Raw genomic sequence first — 25,250 nt, forward strand, 5'->3', positions numbered from 1 at the left:
CAAAAATGTTGGACCGTCGACCCTCCCGGCCGGCCCCGGGAGGTTTTCCTGGGCTGGAAGGCTGCCTGGGACTAGGGGCCAGAGGCGGGGCTGCGCGGGCCGCGGTGCGGTGGGAGCAGAGGACAGATCAGCTGGCCTCAACCTCGCCTTCCCACGCCAGAGGCCAAGGCCACGGGGAATGGCGGGGCCACTTCTCCAAAGTCCTTTGAGACCCCAGTTCAGTTCATGGAGGGGGCGTAGGGGTGGGAAAGCGAGAATATTATTCATCAGTTTTGAATCTGCAGCTAGCGCCAGCGAGTAGTTCCCTTTGAATGAATGATCCCAGAGGCCGAGCCCAACGGGCGCCCGCACCTGTTTAATATGCATGAGGCCCGCAGCCAATGGCCGGGCAAGGAGGCTGTTTTAAACGGCAGAGCCTGCTGGCCAATCAGGCGGCTCTCGTGGAGGCAGCTAGCGCGAGGCTGGGGAGTGTTGAGCCTCGCGTTGTGCCCTGCGCTGCCCAGACTGGCGAACAATACAGGTACGTTTCCGGCTCCCGCGCCCGCCGCCGCCGCCGCCGCCGCCGCAGCAGCAGCAGCGTCCGCATAACTTTCCTGCCCGCGCTCCGCCAGCGTGGCCAGGTGCCGCGGTCTCTAGCTTCTCCTCCGCGCGTCCTTCCCGCCCCTTCCGCCTTCCTTTTACCTAATCGACTGGGAAGAAGCAATTCAGGTGTTTCAACTTTCCAGTGCTTCATTCCCAGCTCCCTCTGTCTGGGCTTTGCTTCATTCCCGGAGCCACCCTCGGCCGCCCCCTCCCCCCGGGGACGCGTCGCGGGGCTCACACTCCCTGAGGCCAGATGTTGGGGTAGCGGCGGCAGCGGGCTCGGGAAGCGCGCGTTCTGGCGCCGGGCGCCGGCACTGGGAAGGAGGCAGAATGCTCCCCGGCCCGGGACGGATGCAGCGGGGGACGGGCAGCCGGTGTCCGCCGGCGGCTGCGGCGCAGGCAAACTTCGCTACCAGGCTTTGCTGGGCACTGTGCGAGCCCGCAGGCTGCGCTGCTGCTTCTGCACTAACATGGCCGTCTCTGGAGCGCACGGAGGTCCGGGTTGGGGGGGTGGGGTGGGGGGCAGGCCGGCCGCCCCCCGCTCGTCGCCTGCCCGCTGGGCACCGCCGCCGTTGCTAACATGGCTGGAGCGTGATGGGCCCTGGCGAGGGATGGACTGGCGGGCGGGCTGGGCAGGCGGTAGGGTTCCTGGGCGGGCTCTGGCCTTGGTCCCAGAGGTTGGTGGCTTGGAGGGCCAGGGGCGCTGCCGCGAGCCCCAGCGCTGTCGTGCGTCATGGCTGCACGGGCGCCTTTGTTATTCCGAGGAATGCACCCCGCGCCGGCGATGGGGGGGGTCAAGCTCGCGGCCCCCTCAGCCCTGCGCCTCCGGACGCCCGGGGCGGGGCGGGGCGGGGCGGGGGCCGGCGAGCGGGCGGCGGTGGCGGGGCCCGGACTGCTTTGTTCGCCACCGCCGCCTGTGCCGGCTGCTCGCGGATCAGCCATTTTAGTGAGCTGGGCTAAGAGGTATGGCAGGCGCCACCATCATTGCGGTCGTTGCCTGCCAGGCTCCGCGCCTCGGGCGCTGCTGCGGTCGCCGCCCCCGGCCCCGCGCGTCCCCTGGGGGAGGCAACGGTGCATTTCAGGGGCACTTTCTTTCATCAGGAAGCTTTTGACAAAATGGAAGGTGAATTATGGATGTTCGACACCCGCACCAGCCCAGCTGGCCACTGCCGGCCTGGGGCTCCCCTGCGTTCTGTCTTGCCCCACCCACGCAGTCACTGTGGGGCCCAAAGGCAGCCTTTGGGTCTGTCCCTGCAGAGTGGAGCGCTTTAGTTTCACATGATGACCTTGGGTGTGGGAAAAGGAAAAGATGGCGGGAAGCTGGGGGGTGGGGGTGGGACAGGGACTATGACACACCACAGCTGCATTTTTATTGGGAAACTTTAGAGAAAGTATTTCTGGCTGGACATACCTTCTGCTTTACAGATGAGCAAGACTAACCCTTTTGGTACCTCCTGCCCGTTTAGATAATGGTGAAGAGACAGATTTGGACTTACAAAGTACAGAAATATCTGTTCACTTGCTGTATTACCATTCTTGTTAAAGCTATTTTTATTATAAGTCAGAACTCATCAACAATAGTGAGATATCGAATTTTCCCTATTTGCAGTTCTCCTGCTTTGATCTTGTGTTTAGCAGCGGTGACAGTGTTTTTGTTTCTAACATGGGAGTAAAACATGACCAGCTGGCTTTGGTTTCAAACTTCTATCATCAGCCTTCACCGACTACAAATGTGTCCTCTCCACTTTATGGTTGTAGTTCCCAAAATGTAGTATTTCTAAATTGGAATGTAGTGCTGAGCCACCCCACTTGGGCTCGTTGCATTTGGAGAACTTGATTGCTCTTGAACCTCTGGGCTTCATGCTGGTCAAAAGTTAAATGACAAGCTTCAGTGAGACTGATTTCCTTCCCAGTCTGTCTTTGGTTGCCAGGGGCATTAGGCTTTTTTGGGGAGGTTGGAGCTGCTACCTAAGAACAACCGCGATTTTAATTTTGCCCTGCTTTTGGTATATCTTGTAGTTCTGTTCCATTCATTGGATTTGTTTTTCTTTGTTTCTCTTCCTTACATCCATCACAGTCAGGATGGCTAAAGGTGATCCCAAGAAGCCAAAGGGCAAGATGTCTGCTTATGCCTTCTTTGTGCAGACGTGCAGAGAAGAACATAAGAAGAAAAACCCAGAGGTTCCTGTCAATTTTGCAGAATTTTCTAAGAAGTGCTCCGAGAGGTGGAAGGTACTTTTGTTTTCTCTTCAAGCTAGTTTTAGTTGGATTTCACATTGGGGTTATGTACTAGGGGGCTGTTTTATTCCTCTTTACTTAGACACATCTCATCTGTTTTTATAATTTTATATGTGTGCCTTTTTTTTTTAAGACTGGAGTTTTAAGTCATTCATCCCCTTTTGCAAGTGATTATAGCAGCTGTCATGTTAATTATAGGATAACTGAACAGGTATGTGTTGACTGCATTTAGGAATTTAATAGGTCTTGTTCTTTGCAGACAATGTCAGGGAAAGAGAAATCTAAATTTGATGAGATGGCAAAGGCAGATAAAGTACGCTATGATCGGGAAATGAAGGATTATGGACCAGCTAAGGGAGGCAAGAAGAAGAAGGACCCTAATGCTCCCAAAAGGCCACCGTAAGTGACCATAAGATTCAGGACAACCGTGAGGAACTTTCCTTCAGCTTGAAAGATTTTTTTAAAAGATAATTTACCTAAAAGTCAGGATACCTTTGCAAAATATTCTGTACTTTTAGCTTGAGGTATGTGTGAACTGTTGTGCCTGGTGTTTGCCTGTTGGCCTTTCCACTGGGAAGCAAGCAGCCTGGATCCAGGTGTCAGTGTCCTTAGGTCCATTCTCTACCCCTTGCCCAGTACCCGAGAGACAGAGAAACCACTATATATTTCTAAAGCAGCTTAAACATTCTGGAACCTACAACTTTGAAACACTGTGTATGGTATCACACATTTCTTCACTATAAAGAGGAGTCACATGGAATTTTGATTTACGCTCATGTTTTTGAGGGTTCTCATTTAATTTATATAATTATCCCTCCAAGGTCTGGATTCTTCCTGTTCTGTTCAGAATTCCGCCCCAAGATCAAATCCACAAACCCTGGCATCTCTATTGGAGATGTGGCAAAGAAGCTGGGCGAGATGTGGAATAACTTAAGTGACAGTGAAAAGCAGCCTTACAACAATAAGGCTGCAAAGCTGAAGGAGAAGTATGAGAAGGTGAGGTGGGTCAGAGTATGTGGTTTGGATGGAGAGTAGTCAGCTGCTTTGTGTCAGGGGATTGTGGGATGGTGGCTGCTTTGCTGGGCTGAGTGACTAGCAGCACATGCATGCGTTAAAGGCTCCTTGGTCACCCATTACCCTTTTTTGGGGGGGGCAGGGAGAGAGAGGAATATTGAGCTGCTGCTGTATGTGCTCTGACCAGGAAATCTAACTGGCAACCTCTGCTCTCGGGATGATGCTCCAGAGCTATGCAGCTAGGGTTTCCTTTTTTTTTTTTTTTTTTTTTTCCTTTAGAGACAGAGGTGAGGGAAGAGAGAGGGGGAGAAGGGAAGCATTCATTTGTTGTCCCACTTAGTCAGGTCACCCATTACCTTTTAAAAGGCTGAGAAACAAATTTGTATCAAGAAACAATTTTTTAAATAGCAGTCTGTACTGTTTTGGATTCCTGATTTCTTATTCTAAGGCAGGGACAGCATGTTTCTACCCTGTGCTAAAATAGCTGTGGGAGAGCTTGTCTCATTTGGAATGTGTCCCTGTTCCTTCTAGGATGTTGCCGACTATAAATCTAAAGGAAAATTTGATGGTGCAAAGGGTCCTGCTAAAGTTGCCCGGAAAAAGGTGGAAGAGGAAGATGAAGACGAGGAGGAAGAGGAGGAGGAGGAGGAAGAAGAGGAGGAGGAGGAAGAGGAAGATGAATAAAAAAACTTTATATCTGTCTCCTTGTGAATACCTTAGAGTAGGGGAGCGCTGTAATTGACAACAGCTCTTAAGAGGTGTCTGTTGCCCTCATTAGGATTAATCACACAATTGGATCATGATCATATATGTAGTCTTTCAAAGTGCTCTAGAAATTGTCAGTGGTTTACATGAAGTGGCCATGGGTGTCTGGAGCACCCTGAAACTGTATCAAAGTTGTACATATTTCCAAACATTTTTAAAATGAAAAGGCTCTCGTGTTCTCCTCACTCTGTGCACTTTGCTGTTGGTGTGACAAGGCATTTAAAAATGTTTTTGCCATTTTCTTTAATCAGTAAGGTGGTATCTATATGGTTATTGTCTAGAAATCCTGGGTTATCAACTGTACATATCTATAGTTTGTAAAAAGAACAAAACAACCAAGACAAGCTTTTGATGCTCTTTGCTTGGCGTTGAGAATGTGGGGAAGATGCCTTTTGGAGGGGCTGTAGCTCAGGGCGTTCAATGTGAGGCTGGACCTGTGGACACTGCAGTGGGCATCCATTTAGCTTCAGGTTGTCTTGTTTTTGTATATAGTGACATAGCATTTTGCCATTCTTAGCTGTGGAAGGGGGGTCAGCTGGCATGAGAAGTGTTTGGATTTTAGTTAAGTGCTGTAGTTTTTACCTGTTTGTTATAAAACAAACTAGAACTCTTTGTTGTCAGCAAAAAGCCACTGCATTGATGAAAGTTCAGGAACCTTCTGTACTAAACACAATTTGCAACATTTTGTTATTTTTTTGTATGTTTAGAATGCTGAAATGTTTTTTGAAGTTAAATAAATGGCATTACATTTTTTTAAGCTGTTCTCTGTAATAACAAGTCTAAATTTCTGACTCATAGCAGTCCTAGTGGTAAAAACAATCCACTCTATTGTATTTGGCAACTAGCCTCCCTGTAAATCTGGTAACTTAAATGGGACCAGTTTAGGATGAGATGAAGAAGGCTATTTGAAGCTACTGCATGATTTTGTTTGTGTCTGAATTGGCTATAAGATAAAGTCTGACCTACTGAATGTAGGAGCCAAGAAAACTTGACACAGACAAGGGTTTAGCAGCCTTTGGAGGTGCTGGAGGGTGGGTGATGAAGATTGAAGGTGACTACTATGAGGTTTAACTTTTTTTTCTTTTTTGCCTCCTGCTTCACCCCTGACATGGGCCAGATTCATTGCTAAACCGCAAAATCATCTGGAGTGTGTGTGTGTGTGTGTGTGTGTGTGTGTGTATGGTGTGTCAGTCTTCATTTGCACCCAGAACATTTACTTGGCTCAACAATTGAGATCTTGAGCTGCTGCTTCTGTCTCTTGGACAACAATGAAGGGTGTTGGGTAGTGATCAGTATGCATTTTGCCCCCTACTTCAAGAAACCAAACACACCAAGGAAGATTGCTGGGCATCCTGTTGCAGACTGTTGAGGCACCTACAAGGCAGGCTGATAGAATCAATTGTTACTAAGCACTAAATGCATCAGATGAAAAGTGGAATGGCCTATATACCCCGTGAGCTAATTAGAAACAGGTTGTTAAATATTCTTAAACTTGAAGAAGCTGTGTTTTCAGTGATTACTTCATGTTGGTGGATGGTATAACATTTTGTCCAAGTTGGTAAGGGGTGATGGCCACTGGCAAAATGGTGATACTAAGTATTTTGAGGGCTGGTGTGTACTACTGTATATCTTAACTTTTGGCAGTAATGAAGGGGTACTATGTTTTGGGTGAATGTTGGTATTGCCTAACATTGACACCAGCTACGTATATTTGAAGCTGGGAAGCATTCAGAAGTATTTTAATGACATTACTCAGGAGAAAGCAGCTTTTTCTTAAAATAGGCTACTAGGAACCTTGCATGTCTGCAGACAGTGTTCTCCCCACCTTTTTATGTCCTGAGTGAATACAGTTGTCATGATCACTGCCCTGATCTCTGATCTCTAATCTGTATTCACAGTCATTCCTTCTTACTCCAGAACTGTTTGTCCTTAAATGTGTTTCTCTAATTCTAGAATATGATCACTAATTAAAAATCCCTTGGTCCTGAGGTTTGCCCAGAGGCACTTGTTTCAGGATTGCCCCTCCTGCTTCAACCATGCCCTTGTTACTTTCCTCCAGCCATCACTTGGCATTTTAGCCTGAAGCTGCTGCTGCCCAACACAATGTGTCATTGTTAAGATTGGGGAGCTGTGGGCAACCTCATCCCATGAAAGAAACTCAGCTTGTCACAAAGGAGGGGTTTGTGCTAAGTGGTGCCCATCAATCTAGTAACAGACATGCCAACTTGGGAGGGGGTGACTTTCTTGTCCTCCCACAGGAGCTCAACAGAAGTAGACAAGCTGTTAGATGATCTTTGAGTAAGCAGACATTTAGTTCTAAAGAGACAAAGACTGAAGTTAAAGCCACTTGGCTCATTAGCTGCTTGCAGCAAGACCTTACCCACCCCATCACAATATTCCTTCTGATGGAATGATGCTTTGTAGCATCTCTGAAGTGTGACAAGTGGCATGTTGTCACCACCTAAGGCTTCAGCTTAACTTGATTTCTGGGCACTCAGTAGGTACTCTTGTAATGCCAACCTGTTAATTTTTTTTTTTATCTAAAGGACAGTACCTGCTTTCTCTAACCACCCCTCTCTTCCACCCCTTCACTCTGTTCTTGAATGGTGTTTTATTCTTTGGAAAGAACAAGGCTATGATGTAGCAACTATTGTATGTGTTTCCCGTGTGTCGTCACAAATGTATTTGGGGACCTTGGATGCATTCATTTTCTGTAATAAAGTTTCTTAATCAGTCATCCCCAAAAGTAATCAATGGGCTGTCTGCAATCTGTTTGAGATACTGAACCTCTGTATTTTGGGTTGATTATAATCTAAGAAGTACAAGCTTTGCTGTAACCATAGATCCAAACTAACATTTAATGGAAAGATGAGAAAGGGCAAGTGTTAAGGATTTCAAAGCCCCTAGATCAACCCTTCAGACGGGTAAGGGGGAGAGTTGGAACTGGAGCTCTATTCCAGGATAAATGCAATTTTCAGCATGCTAAAGTGGTTGCACATTTGTAATAGGCCAGCCATGAGAAGGGCTTCCTAAGACCAAGGGTTGAGGCTTAGTTGGCTGACAGAACCAGCCCGGCAAGGAGTTTTGGATGAGAAAGCCCTGGATTTGCTTGCTGTTCTTGGGCACTGGCCTAGTTTCCTGTGGGGCCCAGAATACTTGGGAAGGGATTGATGGTGGGACACCTTTGCAGCCTCAGGCTTCCCTTCCTGCTTCAACCAGAGCAACACCCCCATCCTGTTTTCTATTTTTCTTTTTATCTTGAGCATCCTTCTAAGATTTTAACTTTAAAAAAGAAGGTGGGACAGCATATCGATAAAGGAAAAAATACCCCACATCATCCTAATGGATATGTAAAAAGTATTTGATTAAATCCAGTACCCTTTCATGATAAAAACAAAACAGACTGGAAGTTAACTTCCTCAGTCTGATACAAAGCACTTAGAAAAACCCACTGCTAATATAATGAAAGACAGCTTTCCACCTAAGTTCAAGAACAAGACAAGGATGTCTGCTTGAGTCACTTCTATTCATTGTACTACAAGTTCTTGCCAGGGCAATTAGGCAAGAAAAAAAAAAAAGCATTCAGACTCTAAGGAATACAGTTGTGCCTTTTTGTGGATGACATCATCTTATATATAGACCATCCTAAGGAATTTCTAAAACTCAGAACAAATTCAGCAAAGTTACAGGATATGAGATCAATAAATAAAAATCTGTGTTACATTAACAATTTGAGCATGAAACTAAATTCATTTACAATAGCGTCAAATAAACACTTGGTGAAAAACTTAAAAAGTGTAAAATTCAATATGGGGAAAACTGCAAAATGTTGAAAGACATTAGTAACTTAAAGAGAAAAACATCTCATGTTCATGGGTTGGAAAACAATATTGTTAAGATGGCAATACTCCCAAAACTGATCTATACATTCAATGTAATCCTTATTAGAATCCCAGCTGGCTTTCTTTGTAGAAACTGACAAAGTCATTCTAAATTTCATATGGAAATTCAAGGAACTCAGTATAGTCAGAACAATTTTGAAAAATAACGTTGGAGGACTCAGACTTCTCAATTTCAAAACTTACTATAAAACTATAGTAACCAAGACAGTGCAGTACTAGCATAAGAACAGAATAGACAGAGCAATGGAATAAAATTGAAAGTTCCGATATAAACCCATGTACCTATAACCAATTGATTTTCTTTTTTTTTAACCAATTGATTTTCAATAAAAGTATCAATATCGCTCAATGAGGGAAAGAATAGTCTTTTAAACAAATGTTCACGTGCAAAGGAATGAATTTCAGCCCCTACCTCATACCACATCCAAAAAATATTAATTCAAAATTGATTAAGGACCCAAATCTAAGAACTAAAACTATATATAAAGGTCAGTAGGAAACAGGTGCAAACCTTTGTGACCTTGGATTTGGCAGTGGTTTCTTAGGATGCCAAAAGCACAAAGTAACTGAAGAAAATAAGTTGAATTTTATCAAATAAAAAATATTTTGTACTTCAAACAGTACCATCAGAAAAGTGAAAAGACAATTTACAGAGTGTGGGAAAATATTTGCAAATTATAGCTTACAAGAATTTAGTATTCAAAATATGTCAGTAATTATTACAACTCAAAAAGGAAAAGAAAAAACCCAGTTTAAAAATGGGCAAAAGTTATAAATAGAGATTTCTCCAAATAGAGCATACCAATAAGCACATCAAAAGATTCTCTGTATTGTTAGCCATCAGGAAAACACAAATCAAAACCATAATGTGATACCACTTCATTTTCACTATCACGGCTACAATGATAACATGAAAAGGAAAATAACTAGTATTGTGAGGATTTGGAGCAGCTACACTCCTTATACATTGCTGGAGGGAATGTAAAATGCTGCAGTCTCCATGGAAAATAGTATGGTCCCTTAAGTTAAACATAAAATATAAACATAGACTATTTACCCAGAAATTCCACTCTTACGTATGCACCCAAAGAATTGAAAACAGGTATTTCAACAAATACATACTTGTACATGAATGTTCCTAACAGCATTATTCATAATAGCTAAAAAGTGGAAACAACACAGATGTCTATCAAGTGATGACTGGATAAATATGATCTATCCATACTGTGCAATATTATTGAGCCATGAAAAGGAATGAAATGCCTATGCATTTTATCACACAGATGAACCTTGAAAACATCATGCTTAGGGAAATAATTTAACCAAAAAAGGGTACATATTGTGTAATTCCATTTGCATGAAATGTTCAGAGTAGGCAAATACGTAGATACAGAAAGTAGATTAGGGGCTGCCTAGGCAGTTGCTGGCGGAAATGGGGAGTGACTGCTAATATGTTTGAAGTTTCTTTTTGGGAAAATGAAAATGTTCTAAAATTAGATACTGGTGATGGCTGTAAAACTGTAAATATAGTAAAAAGTGAATACTGTAAATGGATGAATCTTATGGAATGTGAATTATATTTCAATAAAGCTTTTGAAAATAAATGGTGGGAAAAATCTGGTGTCGAAGGAAATGTTGGAATGCAGAAGAAGAATATTCAATTGATAGACCAAGTTCCCCTGGGCAGAGAGAGGGAATGGATCTAGAGTAAACTTAAAGGAATTGGCCTTTTACAGAAGGGAAGACACTAGAGTTTTCAGTGGGAAGTGATGGAGTGCTCCTCTGGCAATTTCATTTTCTTGTGCAGTTTATGGTAGGGGGAGCAAAGAAGAAGGGTGGAGTCTAAAATCAGTCTGGCTATTGTTATGCAATGAAGGCCAGAAGTGGATTTTGAGGTGGGAGTACTCAGTACAATCACATGCTGCTGAGAGTTCAGGTAATGCAGTGATGTTTTTGCAATTGATAGAATGGCAAACCTGGTGGGCCTTATGATAGCTGGTTCAGAGGAATGGAGACTTGACTGACTCTAGTGTGAAGGATTTTGGAGAGTAGACATAGGGGTGGAAGGGGACATGGGGTGAGGAACGGAATCAGAGTGAGTTCATTATTTGTTTATTGTTGCTCTTGTCTTTAAGATAAAAGAGACATGATGATTACACTACCTATATATTGATAGACTAGGCCTCTTCCCTGAGCTGCAGTCTTGTAGATCCAATTGTTTCTTTGACAAGCCACTTGGTTGACCCACAGGTACCTTGAACTCCATGTGTACAAACAAGCTCATTGTCTTCCCTCAAATATGTTCTTTTCTCCAGACTGCAATCTGGAACTCCACCCAGGCTCCTTTTCTCACCCTCTTATAAAAACAGTTCCTAAATCCTACCAATTGTATTTCTTAAATTATCTCGGATCCACCCCTGCCCTCATTCATGCTGTCAGTGTACATGAATCTCTTGTGTCCAAATTATCCTATTCTCCATTAAGGCTGGATTATAACTTGCAACTTTAGGTTTCTGTTCATTAATTTCCCTCCAGGGAAATCTCCAACTCTCAGGCCTTGGTTGGATATATCTGTTGTACTACCATCATAGCTGGAGTGTTAGAGCTGGAGACATGCTGTAATTCTGGACCTTACTCTCTTTTGTCTGGGTGAATGTAACAGCTTTCAAAATGATTTCTCTGCTTTGCCTCTTACCCTGACTCTATCTCCAGACCTAGTATAACTACTGAAGTATAGCTGGTGCTCAATACATATCCATTGAATAAATAAATGGATAAATGAATGAATGAATAGGGACAGATCATGGAAAATGTCAGCAGGCATAGACCTTGAAGGGCATCTGAAGAATTTTGAACATTACTACGGTCAATGGCAAGAATTTAAGAATTTTCATCTGTTGGTGTTTTGGGGATGGTGGATAATGATATGATCACATATGTATTTTTGTTTTGCATTTTTCCAAAGCTGGAAACAAGGAGGCAGTCAGACAGACTCCCGCATGTGCCCGACCGGGATCCACCAGGCATGCCCACCGGGGGGGGGCAATGCTCTGCCCCTCTGGGGTGTCGCTCTGTTGCATCCAGAGCCATCCTAGTGCCTGAGGCAGAAGCCACAGAGCCATCCTCAGCGCCGGGGACATCTTTGCTCCAATGAAGCCTTGGCTGCGGGAGGGGAAGAGAGAGACAGAGAGGAAGGAGAAGGGGAGGGGTGGAGAAGCAGATGGGCGCTTCTCCTGTGTGCCCTGGCCGGGAATCGAACCTGGGACTCCTGCACGCCAGGCTGACACTCTCCCATTGATCCAACTGGCCAGGGCGTATTATAGTTAACTTACACTGGCCTCTGTGAGGAGGACAGATTGGAAGGCACAGGGAGGGGCAAGAATGGAAGCAGGGTGTTAGGATAAACATAATGCTACAAAGAGCAACCCTCAATTTTTTGTGACTTAGCACATTAAAAGGTTTATTTCTTACTGACATTACTGTCCAATTGGAAGGCAGGCAGCCTTCTATATTGTGACTCGGGGATCCCTGCACCTTCTACTTTGTGATGTTGATAGGGGAAACTCAAGAGTTAAAATTTTAGCTTGAGTAATGTTGGCTTTGGTTATGGTGAGTAGGCATAATGGTTAATGCAAGTAAAAGCTTTGTTCCAGGAACTGGGATACCTGAACAGGTGTATGTGACTTAATGAGATCTGCAAGTGATCCACAGCTGTGCTCCAGGGGACTGCAAGTAATACACTTTTGTGCCCCAATAGATCTTCAAGGGACCTACCTTTGTCTCCCAGCAAACTGTGAGCAAAGACTTTGTACTCTAGGAACTGAACTCATGATGACTATGATCCAATTAACTTTGACTATGATCTAAAACCCTTATCTACACTGTTCTTCCCCTATAAAAAGGATGGCTAGGGAAAAGGAGTTCAAAATATCTGGGAGCAGTGAAAGAATCTCAGCTGGGCTTGCAGCCTTACCTGAAAAGACCCTCAAATTGAATCTATCAAAGGTGGGAAGGGTGAAGAAGGGGTGGTGGAAAATAATAGACACTTACAGTGGGGCTCTGGAGAGGAAAGAAACCCGGATTGTCTGTCTGTTTTCATCTGCTGGGGCTTTAAAGGGGGGAGAAAACCCGAGTGACTGTGTTTTCTTCTGCTGAGAGGAGTAGAAAGATTGAGGGGTAGGCATCAAAAGAGATACTGATCCAAAGAGAAGAAAGAACGTGGGGTTACAGCCAGTGTTCCCGGGGTCTGCTGGCAGCCCATACTCAGGACAGAGACAGAGAAATACAAAGTGCGACCCCCCAAACTCTCAGATTCCACCTATCTCCCATTGTGAGGCACAGAGGGTGGAAGAGTCATACACCACAGCTAGTTCTACAGGACCACCTTTTCCCCTTAAGAACAGAGGGCCTCTCTGTCTGGTTCCCTGGTCTGTTGAGATGCAGAGAGGAGCGCCTTGAGGCCTGAGACTGCTATTACAAAATCGGTAAAGCCCTCACAGCACGCCCCACTCATCATTGCGACTACAGCCCTGCTTCCATCATAACAACAGGAGCTTCTCAGCAAAGGTCATCCTGGGTACTTAACAGAGCTAAAACTTGGAAACCAGTGCCACCTACTGGGAAAAAACCCAAACAAACAATAACAACCGAAAAACCTCTTGCAAGTGCAATATAGCCACCTTTTTATTTGCTTGGGTTTATTTTGGGTTTCTTTTTTCTATTTTTTTGTGGTTGTTTTGTTTGTTTTTGATTATTGTTTTTGTGGGTTTTATCTTCCATTTTATATATTTTTGGATTTTTAAATTTATTTTTGTTTTTTGTTTGATTTTTTAACAATACCACATTCAAGTCCCATCAAGGCAGAAGAAAACCAATACAATGGCTACCCAAGAAAGAGACATAGTTCAGAAAGAAAATGAGAATACTCCAGAAAGCAATCTCTATCACATGGAAACCTTGGAGTTACACAATAGAGAATTCAAAATTGAAATTCTGAAAATACTCAATGAGATGTGAGGAAATAGTGATAGGCAATTTAATGAGCTGAGAAAGCAAATTAATGAACAAAATGAGTACTTCACCAAGGAGACTGAAATTTTAAAAAAGAACCAAACAGATGTGAAGAACTTAATATATGAATTCAAAACTGAGATAGCATGTTTAGCTAATAGAACAGGTCAGATAGAAGAGAGAATCAGTGACATCAAAGACAGGCAACTAGAGATGCTACAGTGAGAAGGACAGAGAGACTCATAAATTTAAAAAAATGAAAGAGCTCTACAAAAATTGTCCGACTCCATTGAAAAGAGCAGTATAAGAATAATGGCTATATCAAAAGAAGAAAGGGAGAAGGGAATGGAGAACTTATTCAAATAAATAATTGATGAGAAATTTTTTGAATCCAAGAAGCAAACAAAGTGCTCAGTGACCTCAACCCAAACAGACCTTCTCCAAGGCACATTGTAATGAAACTGTCAAAAATCAATGACAAAGGGAATCCTTAAGGTAACCTGGGAAAAGACGAATATAACATATAAAGGAAGGCCCATCGGGTTATCATCAGATTTCTCAGCAGAAACTCTACAAGCCAGAAAAGAGTAGACCAAATGTTCAAAGTACTAAAGATGATAACTATATTGTCCTTTGAATATGAAGGAGAAATAAAAACTTTTTAAAAAATTTATTTTACAGAGACAGAGAGAGTGTCAGAGAGAGGGATAGACAGGGACAGACAGTCAGGAACAGAGAGAGATGAGAAGCATCAATCATTAGTTTTTCATTGTGACACCTTAGTTGTTCATTGATTGCTTTCTCATATGTGCCTTGACCGCGGGCCTTCAGCAGACCGAGTAACCTCTTGCTCAAGCCAGCAACCTTGGATCCAAGCTGGTGAGCTTTTGCTCAAACCAGATGAACCTGCGCTCAAGCTGGCGACCTCGGGGTCTCAAACCTGGGTCCTTCCGCATCCCAGTCCGACGCTCTATACACTGCGCCACTACCTGATCAGGCAGAAATAAAAACTTTTGCAGACATACAGAAGCTGAGGGAATTTGCTCTGGCCAGTTTGCTCAATGGTAGAGCATCAGCCTGGCATGTGGATGTCCTCGGTTTGATTCCTGGTCAGGGCACACAGGAGAGCCACCCATCTGCTTCTCCACCCCTTCCCCTCTCACTTCTCTCTCTCTCTCTCTCTCTCTTCCCCTCCTGCAGCCATGGCTCAATTTGAGCGAGATGACTTCAGGCGCTGAGGATGACTCCATGGTCTCTGCTTCAGGCGCTAAGAAGAATTCAGTTGCTAAGCAACAGAGCAATGTTCTAGATGGGCAGAGCATTGCTCCATGGATCCCGGGTTGGGGCACATGTGAGAACCTGTCTCTGTCTCCCTTCCTTTCATTTAATAATAATAATAAAAAAGTTAAAAAAAAGTTGAGGAAATTTATTGCAGGAAATACTCAAGGGGGTTATTCTACAGGATACAAAGAACAAAACAAAGCTACAAGTAAAACCTTTAACAACATTACAATAAAAACAAGGATGATCTGACAACAATCACATAAAAAGGTAAAGGATAAAACTTATTGAAACACATTGGATTTAAAAAAGAGAAAACAGAGGAAAGAAGTATAGAATACCACCAAACAAAAACAAATGACAGAAACAGAAAGGACAACAACCAAAGGAGACAGAGCTACCAGTAAACAAAACATAAAATGGCTGTAGGAAACCCTCATGTGTCAATAATTACCTTAAATGTAAATGGACTGAACTCACCAATAAAGAGGCATGGAGTAGCAGATTAGATCAAAAAGTAAAACCCAACCATACACTGCCTTCAGAAGACACATCCAAGCTGTAAGGGTGAAAGTAAACTCAAAGTGAAAGCTTGGAAAATGATTCCCTAAGCAAATAATACTTAAAGAAAAACAGGTGTAACCATACTCATATCTGACAATGTTGACTTCAAGACAACAAAATTAACAAGAGAATATTTGGAAATGTAACCCTGTTTCCCCAGATTGGTAGCCATCTGAATAAAGCTCCTATAAAAATTCAATGTCTGCCTGACCAGACAGTGGCGCAGTGGATAGAGCATTGGATTGGGACACAAAGGACTCAGGTTCAAAACCTCGAGGTTGCCAGCTTGAGCGCGGGCTCATCTGGTTTGAGCACAGCTCACCAGCTTGAACCCAAGGTCACTGGCTTGAGCACAGGGTCACTCAATCTGCTGTAGCCACCCCACACACACCGGTCAAGGCACAGATGAGAAAGAAATCAATGAACAACTAAGGCACTGCAACAAAGAATTGATGCTTCTCATTTCTCTTCCTTTCTGTCTGTCCCTATCTGTCCCTCTCTCTGTCTCTCACACAGACAAAAAATAAAAATAAAAGAAATTCAATGTATGTCTCTGAATTTGTGACAGGCAGCATAAACTCTGATATATTTTCCTGTTATAGTGTTACCATATTCAATGCATGACTTCAATATCACTGCAAAATAGGCTTTAGGATGAAGTCTGGAAGTGGCATTATGTCTCTGTTGCCCATATACCACAGTTCCCAACTAAGCTTCAAGGCATTTGGGGCATGTGCTCATTCTGGGTATCCAGTGAGAAAATGAAATGGATTTGTGATCACATGGCATTCTCTGCTATACTAAGAGATGAAATAAGGGTGGTTATGGAGTCTCTAGTTAGGAGATGCTGGTGGCTTGTATAAGAGTGGTGGTGATGAGGTTAAGGAAAAGAAGTGGGATTCAAGAGATAATTTAGGATTGCTAGGACTTAGTATAAGATTGGAGGTAGAGGATGAGGAAAAGGGAGGAATTAAGAATGAGTCTATTTCTCTCATTTGGAGAATGAAGGGATGGCAGAGTCTTTCAGAAAGACCCTTAGGGAGAAGCAGATTTATGAGAAAATCATCTCAAGACTTAGCAGTGTTCAGAAAGTTAACAGGTTCAGGTTCACATTTCCCTGCAGGGAAAGTTCGCAACTTGGAATCACAGACCATTCATGCTGTCAGCCTAAGTATTTTTCTCTCAAGACTAGTCTAGAATATGCACTTTTTTTTTTCATTGGTTTCCCTTCAGGGAAATCTCCAACTCTGACATCCCAGTAGGATTTGTCTGCTATGGTGTGATCTTACTAGAGTGTCAAAGCTAGAATTTCCCAGTAGGGAAACTAAATCCCTTGAGTTAGAAGGCGTTTCTCCTTTCCACACTTAATTTCTAAATATATTTCTAAACTGGGAGCATTTGAGAAAAAGCTCAAAGAAACCTCCTGTTGTTAGCCTCAGGTCACAACTCTTTTTTTTTCCATCACATAAGACATATGAGATGCACATTTTTGGGGGGATTGCGTATTTTGTTCCAGGCTTGTGGTGGGTTTTTGTTGTAAAAGTCTTTTGGAAGCATGTCAGTGGTGATATTGTGGCAATGTTGATTGTAACATTTGACAGTTTCCACTATAAGATGTGTAGAACATATGATGCTTTTGTCCTCTGTACAAACGCTCAGTCAAGCACATGAAAAAAGTGCTGATATTTCATCAATGGAACATTAGGAGAAACCTGAAATATGTCACTTAAAAATATTGAGCTGGGTATGATTTTTAAAATATTTTTGTTTGCTCTGGCCAGTTGGCTCAGTGGTAGAGTGTTGGCTTGGCATGCAGGAGTCCTGGGTTCAATTCCCGGCCAGGGCACAAAGGAGAGTCACCCATCTGCTTCTCCACCCCTCCTCCTCTCCTTCCTCTCTGTCTCTCTCTTCCCCTCCCGCAGCCAAGGCTCCATTGGAGCAAAGTTGGCCCAGGCACTGAGGATGGCTCTGTGGCCTCTGCCTCAGGTGCTAGAATGGCTCTGGTTGCAACAGAGCTACACCCCAGATGGGCAGAGCATCGCCCCCTGGTGGGCGTGCTGGGTGGATCCTAGTCAGGCACATGCGGGAGTCTGTCTGACTGCCTCCCTGTTTCCAACTTCAGAAAAATACAATATATATATACACACAATAAATACAATAAATATATATATACATATATATATATATATATATATATATATATATATATATATATATATTGGTGCTGGAGCTGCTTTTAACTTTATATCAAGAAACTCTCTTCTGCATTTATTTATCAAATACATAAAAGCAGATGATGATTGAGGAGCATAACTCTTGAAGTTTCTACCTTGATTTAGCTACTAAAGAGCATCCTCAGGCTAAGAGGCCAAATGGAATTATGGAGGGAAGATCAAATAACTAAGCTCAGTGCCTGGAATGCAAGTAGGGTACAAATATGAATTTCCCTTCCTGGTACTGATCACCCCTTCTCTATTCCTGGAATGAGAAGATATAGGTTTTAGAGAGGTTAAGTGACTTAGTTTACACAGATAGTTAGTGATGGAGATAGGATTCAAATTGATGTCTTTTGATTCCAAAGTCTTTGCTATTACTCACCTTACCTACAAAGAATACATACTATGTGAGAAGTATCCCACTAGAAGCTGGGGATGTGGAGACCATGGCAGTATACAATATGATCTTGGCCCTAGAGTTGTTCATAGACTGCTATAGAATTAAGTGATCAGGCAATTAAAATATAGCAACTATGCTAACAGAAGTCAGAAGAGAGCTTCTAGAGAGAAAGGAGAGAGAGCAATATATGCACTGCTCAATTAGAGAAGCTTCCTGGAGGAGATGCTTGAGTTATTTTTTTTAATTATGTGAGAGGGGGAGAGGCAAAGAGACAGACTCAAACATGTGCCTTGACCAGGATCTACCTGGCAAGCCTCCTACTGGGCAATGCTCTGCCCGTCTGGAGCCACTGCTCTGTTGCTCAGCAACCAAGCTATTTTAGTGCCTGAGGGGAGGCCATGGAGCTATCCTCAGTCCCTGGAGCCAACTTGCTCGAGGCATTCAAGCCATGGCTGTGGGAGAGAGAGAGAGAGAGAGAGAGAGAGAGAGAGAGAGAGAAGGGGGAACAGGAGGGGTGGAGAAGCAGATGGTTGCTTCTTCTGTGTGCTCTGACCAAGACTCAAACCTGGGATTTACACATGCTGGGCTGACGTGCTATCTCTGAGGCAACTGGCCAGGGCCTTGAGTTTTTGTTAAAGGCCAAAAAGTAAGCTGAATGAAGAAGGATGGAAAGAGGAAATAGTACACACAACAGCATAGAAAGGAGAAGTAGTATGGTGAGTACTGGGAAATTGCAAGCAGTTTCTTTCTTTTTTAATGTTCATTTTATTGGTTTTAGAGAGAGGATAAGGGAGAGAGAGAGACAGGAACATTGATCTCCCCAATATGTGCCCTCACCAGGTACCAAACCAGCAACCTCTGCGCTGTGGGATGACATTCCAATTGGGCCATACAGCCAAGGCACAAGCAGTTTCTTTAATGGGAGGTGTATTAGTTATTTATTGTTGCATAACAAATTATTCCAAACTCCAGTGACTTAAAATATAACAACATTTATTATCTCACAGTTCTTTGAGTTAGGAATCCAGACCACTTATCTGGATCCTGTAGTTCAAGGTCTTGTCTAGGGATGCAGTCACATCACGTCTTGTGTGGAGGAGGATTATGTCTAAGCCAGGGATCAGGAACCTTTTTGGCTGAGACAGCCATGAACACCACATATTTTAAAATGTAATTCTGTGATAGCCATACAATACGTTTAACACTTAAATACAAGTAAATGTGTGCATTTTATGTAATACCAACACTTTTAAAGTACAATAAGTCTCTGAATTCTTTTTAATAATGTTGTTATGCTGTTGCTAACCAATGATGAATAAAGTACTTCTTACCATTAATGCGACTTCTGATGCTGCATGGTTTTGCTGATGGCTTTGGCTTTGTAGTCTGGTTAATACATGGTGAGATTCAGCTTCATGCTGGCATTGAGACTTCCATTCATTAAATGTGATTGTAGGTTGGTCTTAACGTTCTTTAGATGTGAGAAAGACTGCTCACATGCATACATAGAGCCAAACATTGTCAGTACAGCAATACTCATATATTGCAGTGTGTGGTATGTGATGGGAAGTGGGTTCCAAGTTTGACACTCAGCTGGCCTGTGGGTTGAAGTTTTTTCATTTCTCCCCACTTGTGTTTGCTCACCAACTCTGCTTGCTATCGTGCAAGTCTTTCCAAATCTTCATTCAGTGACTTGACCTCATTCACCCACATGTCTGAGGCCTTCAGGTCAGCAACTTGTAGCACAAAATCTCTGATGGAGACACGGGGGATGTAACTCAGGTCGGCGCTGTCCAGTGCACACTCATGTGGATGGGTGATGAACTTAAAAAGACGAGTGCGATCATGAAATTTTCCAAAGCGTGCTTTGAATGACTGCCGGAGATTAAATGTGAAGCACGCTAGCTGCTGGAGATCAAGATGTTGAACAGGGTCACTTGCTGTGCATGCATCTTTAAACTCTCCCAGTTTTTCAAAGTGTAGTAAACGACCTGTTGGCAATGAAGAGTTCCAGCTTGTTTTCAAATGCAAACACTGCTTGCTGAAGGGATAAGACTGTATTTCCAATGCCTTGCATTTTCTCATTGAGCTGGTTCGGATGTTTAATCATGTCTATGAGATAGTAGAACTTCAGGAGCCCCTCAGTGTTAGCTAACTCAGGATGCTCAACGTTTTTAATTTCAAGAAAAGTTCGGATTTCACTCAGACAAGCCATGAAATGGCTGAGCATCTTCCCTGTTGACAACCAACACACATTGTTGTGCAGAAGCAGACCAGGATAATTATTCCCAACTTCATCCAGCAGTGTTTTAAACTGGCAATCATTTAAAGCTTGGGCAACAATAAAGTTGACCACCCGAATGGCCACTGACATCACCTCACCAAGCTATTCGCCACATATCTGAGCACAAAGCACCTCCTGATGTAGGATGCAGTGAAAACTTAGGATGGGTCTCCTTTCATGTTCATGAAGAAGCGCTACGAATCCTCTGTTTTTCCTCACCATGCACGGAGCACCATCAGTACACACTGAAATAAGTTTATTCATTGGTAGATTTTTTTCTTTTTCTTTTTTTTAAAAATATTTTATTTATTGATTTTTTAGAGAGAGAGGAGTGAGAGAAAGAGACAGAGAGAGAGAGAGAGAGAAGGGGGAGGAGCAGGAAGCATCAACTCCCATATGTGCCCTGAACAGGCAAGCCCAAGGTTTCGAACCGGCGACCTCAGCATTCCAGGTCGATGCTCTATCCCACTGCACCACCACAGGTCAGGCCTGTAGATTTTTTTTCTTTAGCAAACTCAGTGAAAGACTGGAATAAATCCTCCTCTCTTGTTGTCTCTTTCATAGGCAAAAGAGCAAGACTTTCCTCATGTAATGTGTCACCGACAGCATACTTTGCAATCACGCTGAACTGGGATAAATGGCTTACGTCTGTTGACTCATCCAAAGTGAGAGAAAAGAATGGTGCTGCATTTATGTCCTTCACTTCTGTTGCCTCAGTTTGATTTGCCATCATGATGGTATGATCGTGAACAGTTCTTGCCGACAGAGGCATGTCTTTTATTTGTTTAATTATCTTGTCTTTATCTGAAAAGTCATCAAAAAGTTCATTGACAACATCAAGCATGAATGTTTCGGCATACTCCCGATCTGTAAATGGCTTTCCGTTTCTCACAATGCTAAAGCACCAGCAAAGCTAGCTGAATTCCAGTCACCTTGTTGGGTCCAAACACATAGTTGCTGCTGACTAGCTTGCACTCTGCACAGTATCTCTTGACATGTTTTCTTCCTGCTGTCCCCCGCTGGATATTTTGATGCAAATGTATTATGATGTGTGTCTAAGTGCCGCTTTATATTTGACCGTTTCATCGATGCAATTTTATCATTGCATATTAGACACACTGCAGAATCTGCTCTCTTCACAAAGGTGAATTCCTCTGTCCATTCCTGCTGAAAAGTACGAGACTCCTCATCATTTTTCTTTTAGCCATCTTCTTCGTCTAAAGGGTTTCTGCAATTAGCTAGCTGACTACTTGATTAAAAGGAGGGAAGTTTACTTCCTGACCTCACAACAACCCATGTACATTACGCATTATTCAATAAAAATTTGGTGTTGTCCCAGAGGACAGCTGTGATTGGCTCCAGCCACCCGCAACCATGAACATGAGCGGTTGGAAAGGAATGGATTGTAATACCTGAGAATGTTTTATATTTTTAATGTTATTATTATTTTTATTAAAGATTTGTCTGCGAGCCAGATGCAGCCATCAAAAGAGCCACATCTGGCTCATGAGCCATAGGTTCCCGACCCCTGATCTAAGCTCACTCACATGGTTGTAGGTAGTGTTTAGTTTCTCGGTGTCTGTTGGTTGGAAATTACCTTTATTTCCTGGTCACATGGGTCTCTCTATGTGTCAGTTCACAACATGGAAGCTTGATTTATTCAGGGAGAGGAAGTGAGAAGAACCAGAGAGAGAGAGTGTGTGTGAGCAAATTAGAAGTCACAGTTTCTTTGGAACTTAATGTCAGAAGTGAAATCCCATCATCTTTGCCATGTTTTACACATTAGAAGCAAGTTACTAGGCCTAGCCCTCACTGAAAGACAAGGGATTACACAAAGGCATGAGCAACAAGAAATAGGGATTATTGGAACCAAGTCATAAAATTTCAATTATATTTAATTAATTTGTAAAAAGGATCCATCTTTTAAGGCTTTTATTCATTTAAAATTAAATCACAAAGATTCATATTGTTTGTGTTGCTTTAGTTCATTCATTATGATTGCTGTAGTCCATTGTGTATATATACAGTAAATTGTTTATTTCCTCTCACTGATGGGCATTTGAGTTGCCTAGAGCTGAAGAAAGGGTGGTGGTAGGAAGTGGGATGTGGCTATAATGGCATTGTCAAAGGAAGGGTAATAAAGTTTTCTAAATTTAGATAGTGGTGGTGATGCACTGTTGGAATATTCTATGAAAATATACAGAGTTAGAATAACAATTAGAGAGAGTGAGGTGCCTAGATTGAAATTTCTGAGCTGACTAGAGTCCAGGGACCTCTCTGACCTATACTAGAGACAATACATGCTAGAAACAGCAAAACAGCAAGATAAGATTTAGTAACAAAAAAATGTTTAGGTTCTCAGAACAGGGATTAGGAGTCAGCATGTTCCTTGTACTTTACCCCCTGTAAACATCTTTCTGCTTTCTTGAGTTATTTGTACTTGCTAATAAATATCTGAGTAAGGCTGGGGACAGGGCTTTAGTCCTCTGGTCTGCTGACATGGACTGTGGCCTCCCCTCAGCTCCTTGGAGCATTTCATCTGGTCTCCAAGTAGTTCATTGTCACCACAACAAGTGGTGCCCCATGTGAGGAACGGGAACCAAACAAGAGGTTTGCTACTCTGAGTAGTTCATTGTCACCACAACAAGTGGTGCCTTGCATGCGGAACCAGAGGAAATGATCTCTCAAAGCCTGACAAAGAAAAAGGATGTTCACTCATCCCATTTAGTAAGGAACACAAGCATCAGGGGCAAAGCCCTTGAATGCTTGCAGTGAGGTCACTTTCAGGGATCAGGCCAGGATATTTTCCTTTCCCTTCATCTCTCCTTCATTATTGGGGGAATTCCTTTTCCCCTGAGCATTGTCTCAGGTTACAACTGCAGGGACTTCTTCCAGCTGCAGGGTGTTGGATCAGAATTTAACTGCCCTCTTGCTCAAGATCTGACAACTATGCCCTTGTTATTTGAAGGAGGGAAGTTTAGACTTAGAAGATTGGAAAATCACTTTTACCAAAAGGATGGTTGAAGCAATCAGGCTGGGATATGAAATGGCCCCTTGGGATTGGAAAGGTCTTGTAAAAACTGTTCTCACCAACTAGCCTAAAACTCAGACTAGCCCCTCACCCTAGATATTTTACTGACCCTAACCAGCAGGAAGTAGCTACAGATGAAGAGACTTTTGCCCTCTTTCCTTAAAAAACAAAAGGCTGGAATGTTAGTTTTGGGTCCAGGGTGCCTTTAAACTCAAGGCCACTTTAAACTCAACTTCCCACTAGGGCAACATCTTCATTAAACATCTCCCTCACCCAACCCGCCCCTCCACTTAAGCAACTCCTCTCATCCTGGGAAGGTTCTGGGAAGTGTCCTTGGGACAAAGCCTTCAGGAAGGACCTGAGGGTTAGGAAGGGGAGACAGTCTGTGACCAAGGCCACAAACCTGTATAACTGTGGGAAATAATGACATTTTGAGAAAGATTACAGGTAGAGCCTAATAGCAACTATGTAGCTTGGCTTTTGTGTGTACCCTGAGAGGCTGTTTACAACTTAATCTAAAAATTCATTATAAAGTTGCAGCAAAGCCAATTGTAAAAAGCCAATATGATCAATTACTATTGTTGTTGTGTTTATGCAAATTACCAGGCCAAGTTAAAATCAGACTTAATATTGTAACTAGGATAATCTTAGTTTGGCTTTTAAAAAAAATAACTAAGGGTAATTATAGGAAGAAAAAACATGTTATTTATTTTTATTTATTTTTATTTTTTTAATTTATCATTAAAGAAAAAAACACAGCAGCAAGTTTGGTGTTGGCTTCAATAAGATCAAGTAGTTAATCTTTAACACAGCTACACACTCCAAAATTGAAGTAAACACAGTCGTTACTACAAATTACTTGTTGAAAGACTCTATCCTGAAAAGAAATTAAGAAAAAGAATTTAAAAAATTCCTCCAAACCACACATTTATAAATATTGTCATATTTAAAATGCTTGAAAGGCATGAATTCTCCATTAATGGTAAAACAGTTTTTGCTTTTGGCAACAGAAAAAACTTGGCAAGTTTACCAAATCCTTTAAAATTTTTTTTTAATTATTTTTATTTTTTGTATTTTTCTGAAGCTGGAAACGGGGAGAGACAGTCAGACAGACTCCTGCATGTGCCCGACTGGGATCCACCTGGCACGCCCACCAGGGGTGACGCTCTGCCCACCAGGGGGCGATGCTCTGCCCCTCCGGGGCGTCGCTCTGCTGCGACCAGAGCCACTCTAGCGCCTGGGGCAGAGGCCAAGGAGCCATCCCCAGCACCCGGACCATCTTTGCTCCAATGGAGCCTTGGCTGCGGGAGGGGAAGAGAGAGACAGAGAGGAAAGAGGGGGTGGGGGTGGAGAAGCAAATGGGTGCTTCTCCTATGTGCCCTGGCCGGGACTCGAACTCGGGTCCCCCGCACGCCAGGCCGACGCTCTACCGCTGAGCCAACCGGCCAGGGCCTAAATCCTTTAAAATTTAAAAGCTCTAATTGTTTTGGATCCACACTTGTGCAGTGTTCCTGTCATTACATTAATGACTGCAGATTGCTTTATACTCACCTTCTCTCACGTGAAATCCTAATGTATTCAATGCTTGTAATGTTTACTGCACTTAAAGTGAACCTAAAAACCTGCTATATTTAGTTGATACCTCAAAATACCTAGAGGTATGTCTCAACTGCTAATGGTGTGAAAATTGTTTCAGCTCCCTGCTTTAAAGTCTGGAAATACATTTTCTATAACAGAACCTTACCTCATTCCAAGTTAGTATCAGATATTTCAAAATCAAAAGAAAAAAGATCAATTCTATACCAAGATACAGGTGTTACTCAATACCTGAAAGGTTCACATTTTAAATTTATTTTTTAGTTTTTCTTTTTTTGTAAACAAGTGATAGATGAAATAATGCTACTCCTTAAATTCCAGAAAATGGCATGGTTTTCCGATTGCCTATGTATAATGATCGATCTAT

At 42.8% G+C, this 25,250-nt stretch overlaps 1 protein-coding gene across 4 annotated transcripts; it reads left to right on the plus strand.

The window, feature by feature from the left end:
* The first annotated feature begins 410 nt into the window (after positions 1-410).
* On the plus strand, positions 411-5,359 carry HMGB3 (high mobility group box 3). Of its 4 annotated transcripts, none has more exons than XM_066249131.1 (5): positions 411-520; positions 2,660-2,814; positions 3,080-3,219; positions 3,642-3,816; positions 4,366-5,359. In XM_066249131.1, exons 2-5 carry the CDS (start codon positions 2,665-2,667, stop codon positions 4,516-4,518), a joined length of 618 nt encoding a protein of 205 aa, XP_066105228.1. In that variant the 5' UTR covers positions 411-520; positions 2,660-2,664; the 3' UTR covers positions 4,519-5,359. The 4 variants fall into 4 exon arrangements, with proteins under 4 accessions (XP_066105228.1, XP_066105230.1, XP_066105229.1 ...); XM_066249133.1 differs by lacking the exon at positions 411-520 and adding an exon at positions 553-708; XM_066249132.1 differs by lacking the exon at positions 411-520 and adding an exon at positions 872-1,077.
* The last annotated feature ends 19,891 nt before the right edge of the window (positions 5,360-25,250 follow it).

This window comes from Saccopteryx bilineata, chromosome X (assembly GCF_036850765.1).
Source record: "Saccopteryx bilineata isolate mSacBil1 chromosome X, mSacBil1_pri_phased_curated, whole genome shotgun sequence".
NCBI lineage: Eukaryota > Metazoa > Chordata > Mammalia > Chiroptera > Emballonuridae > Saccopteryx > Saccopteryx bilineata.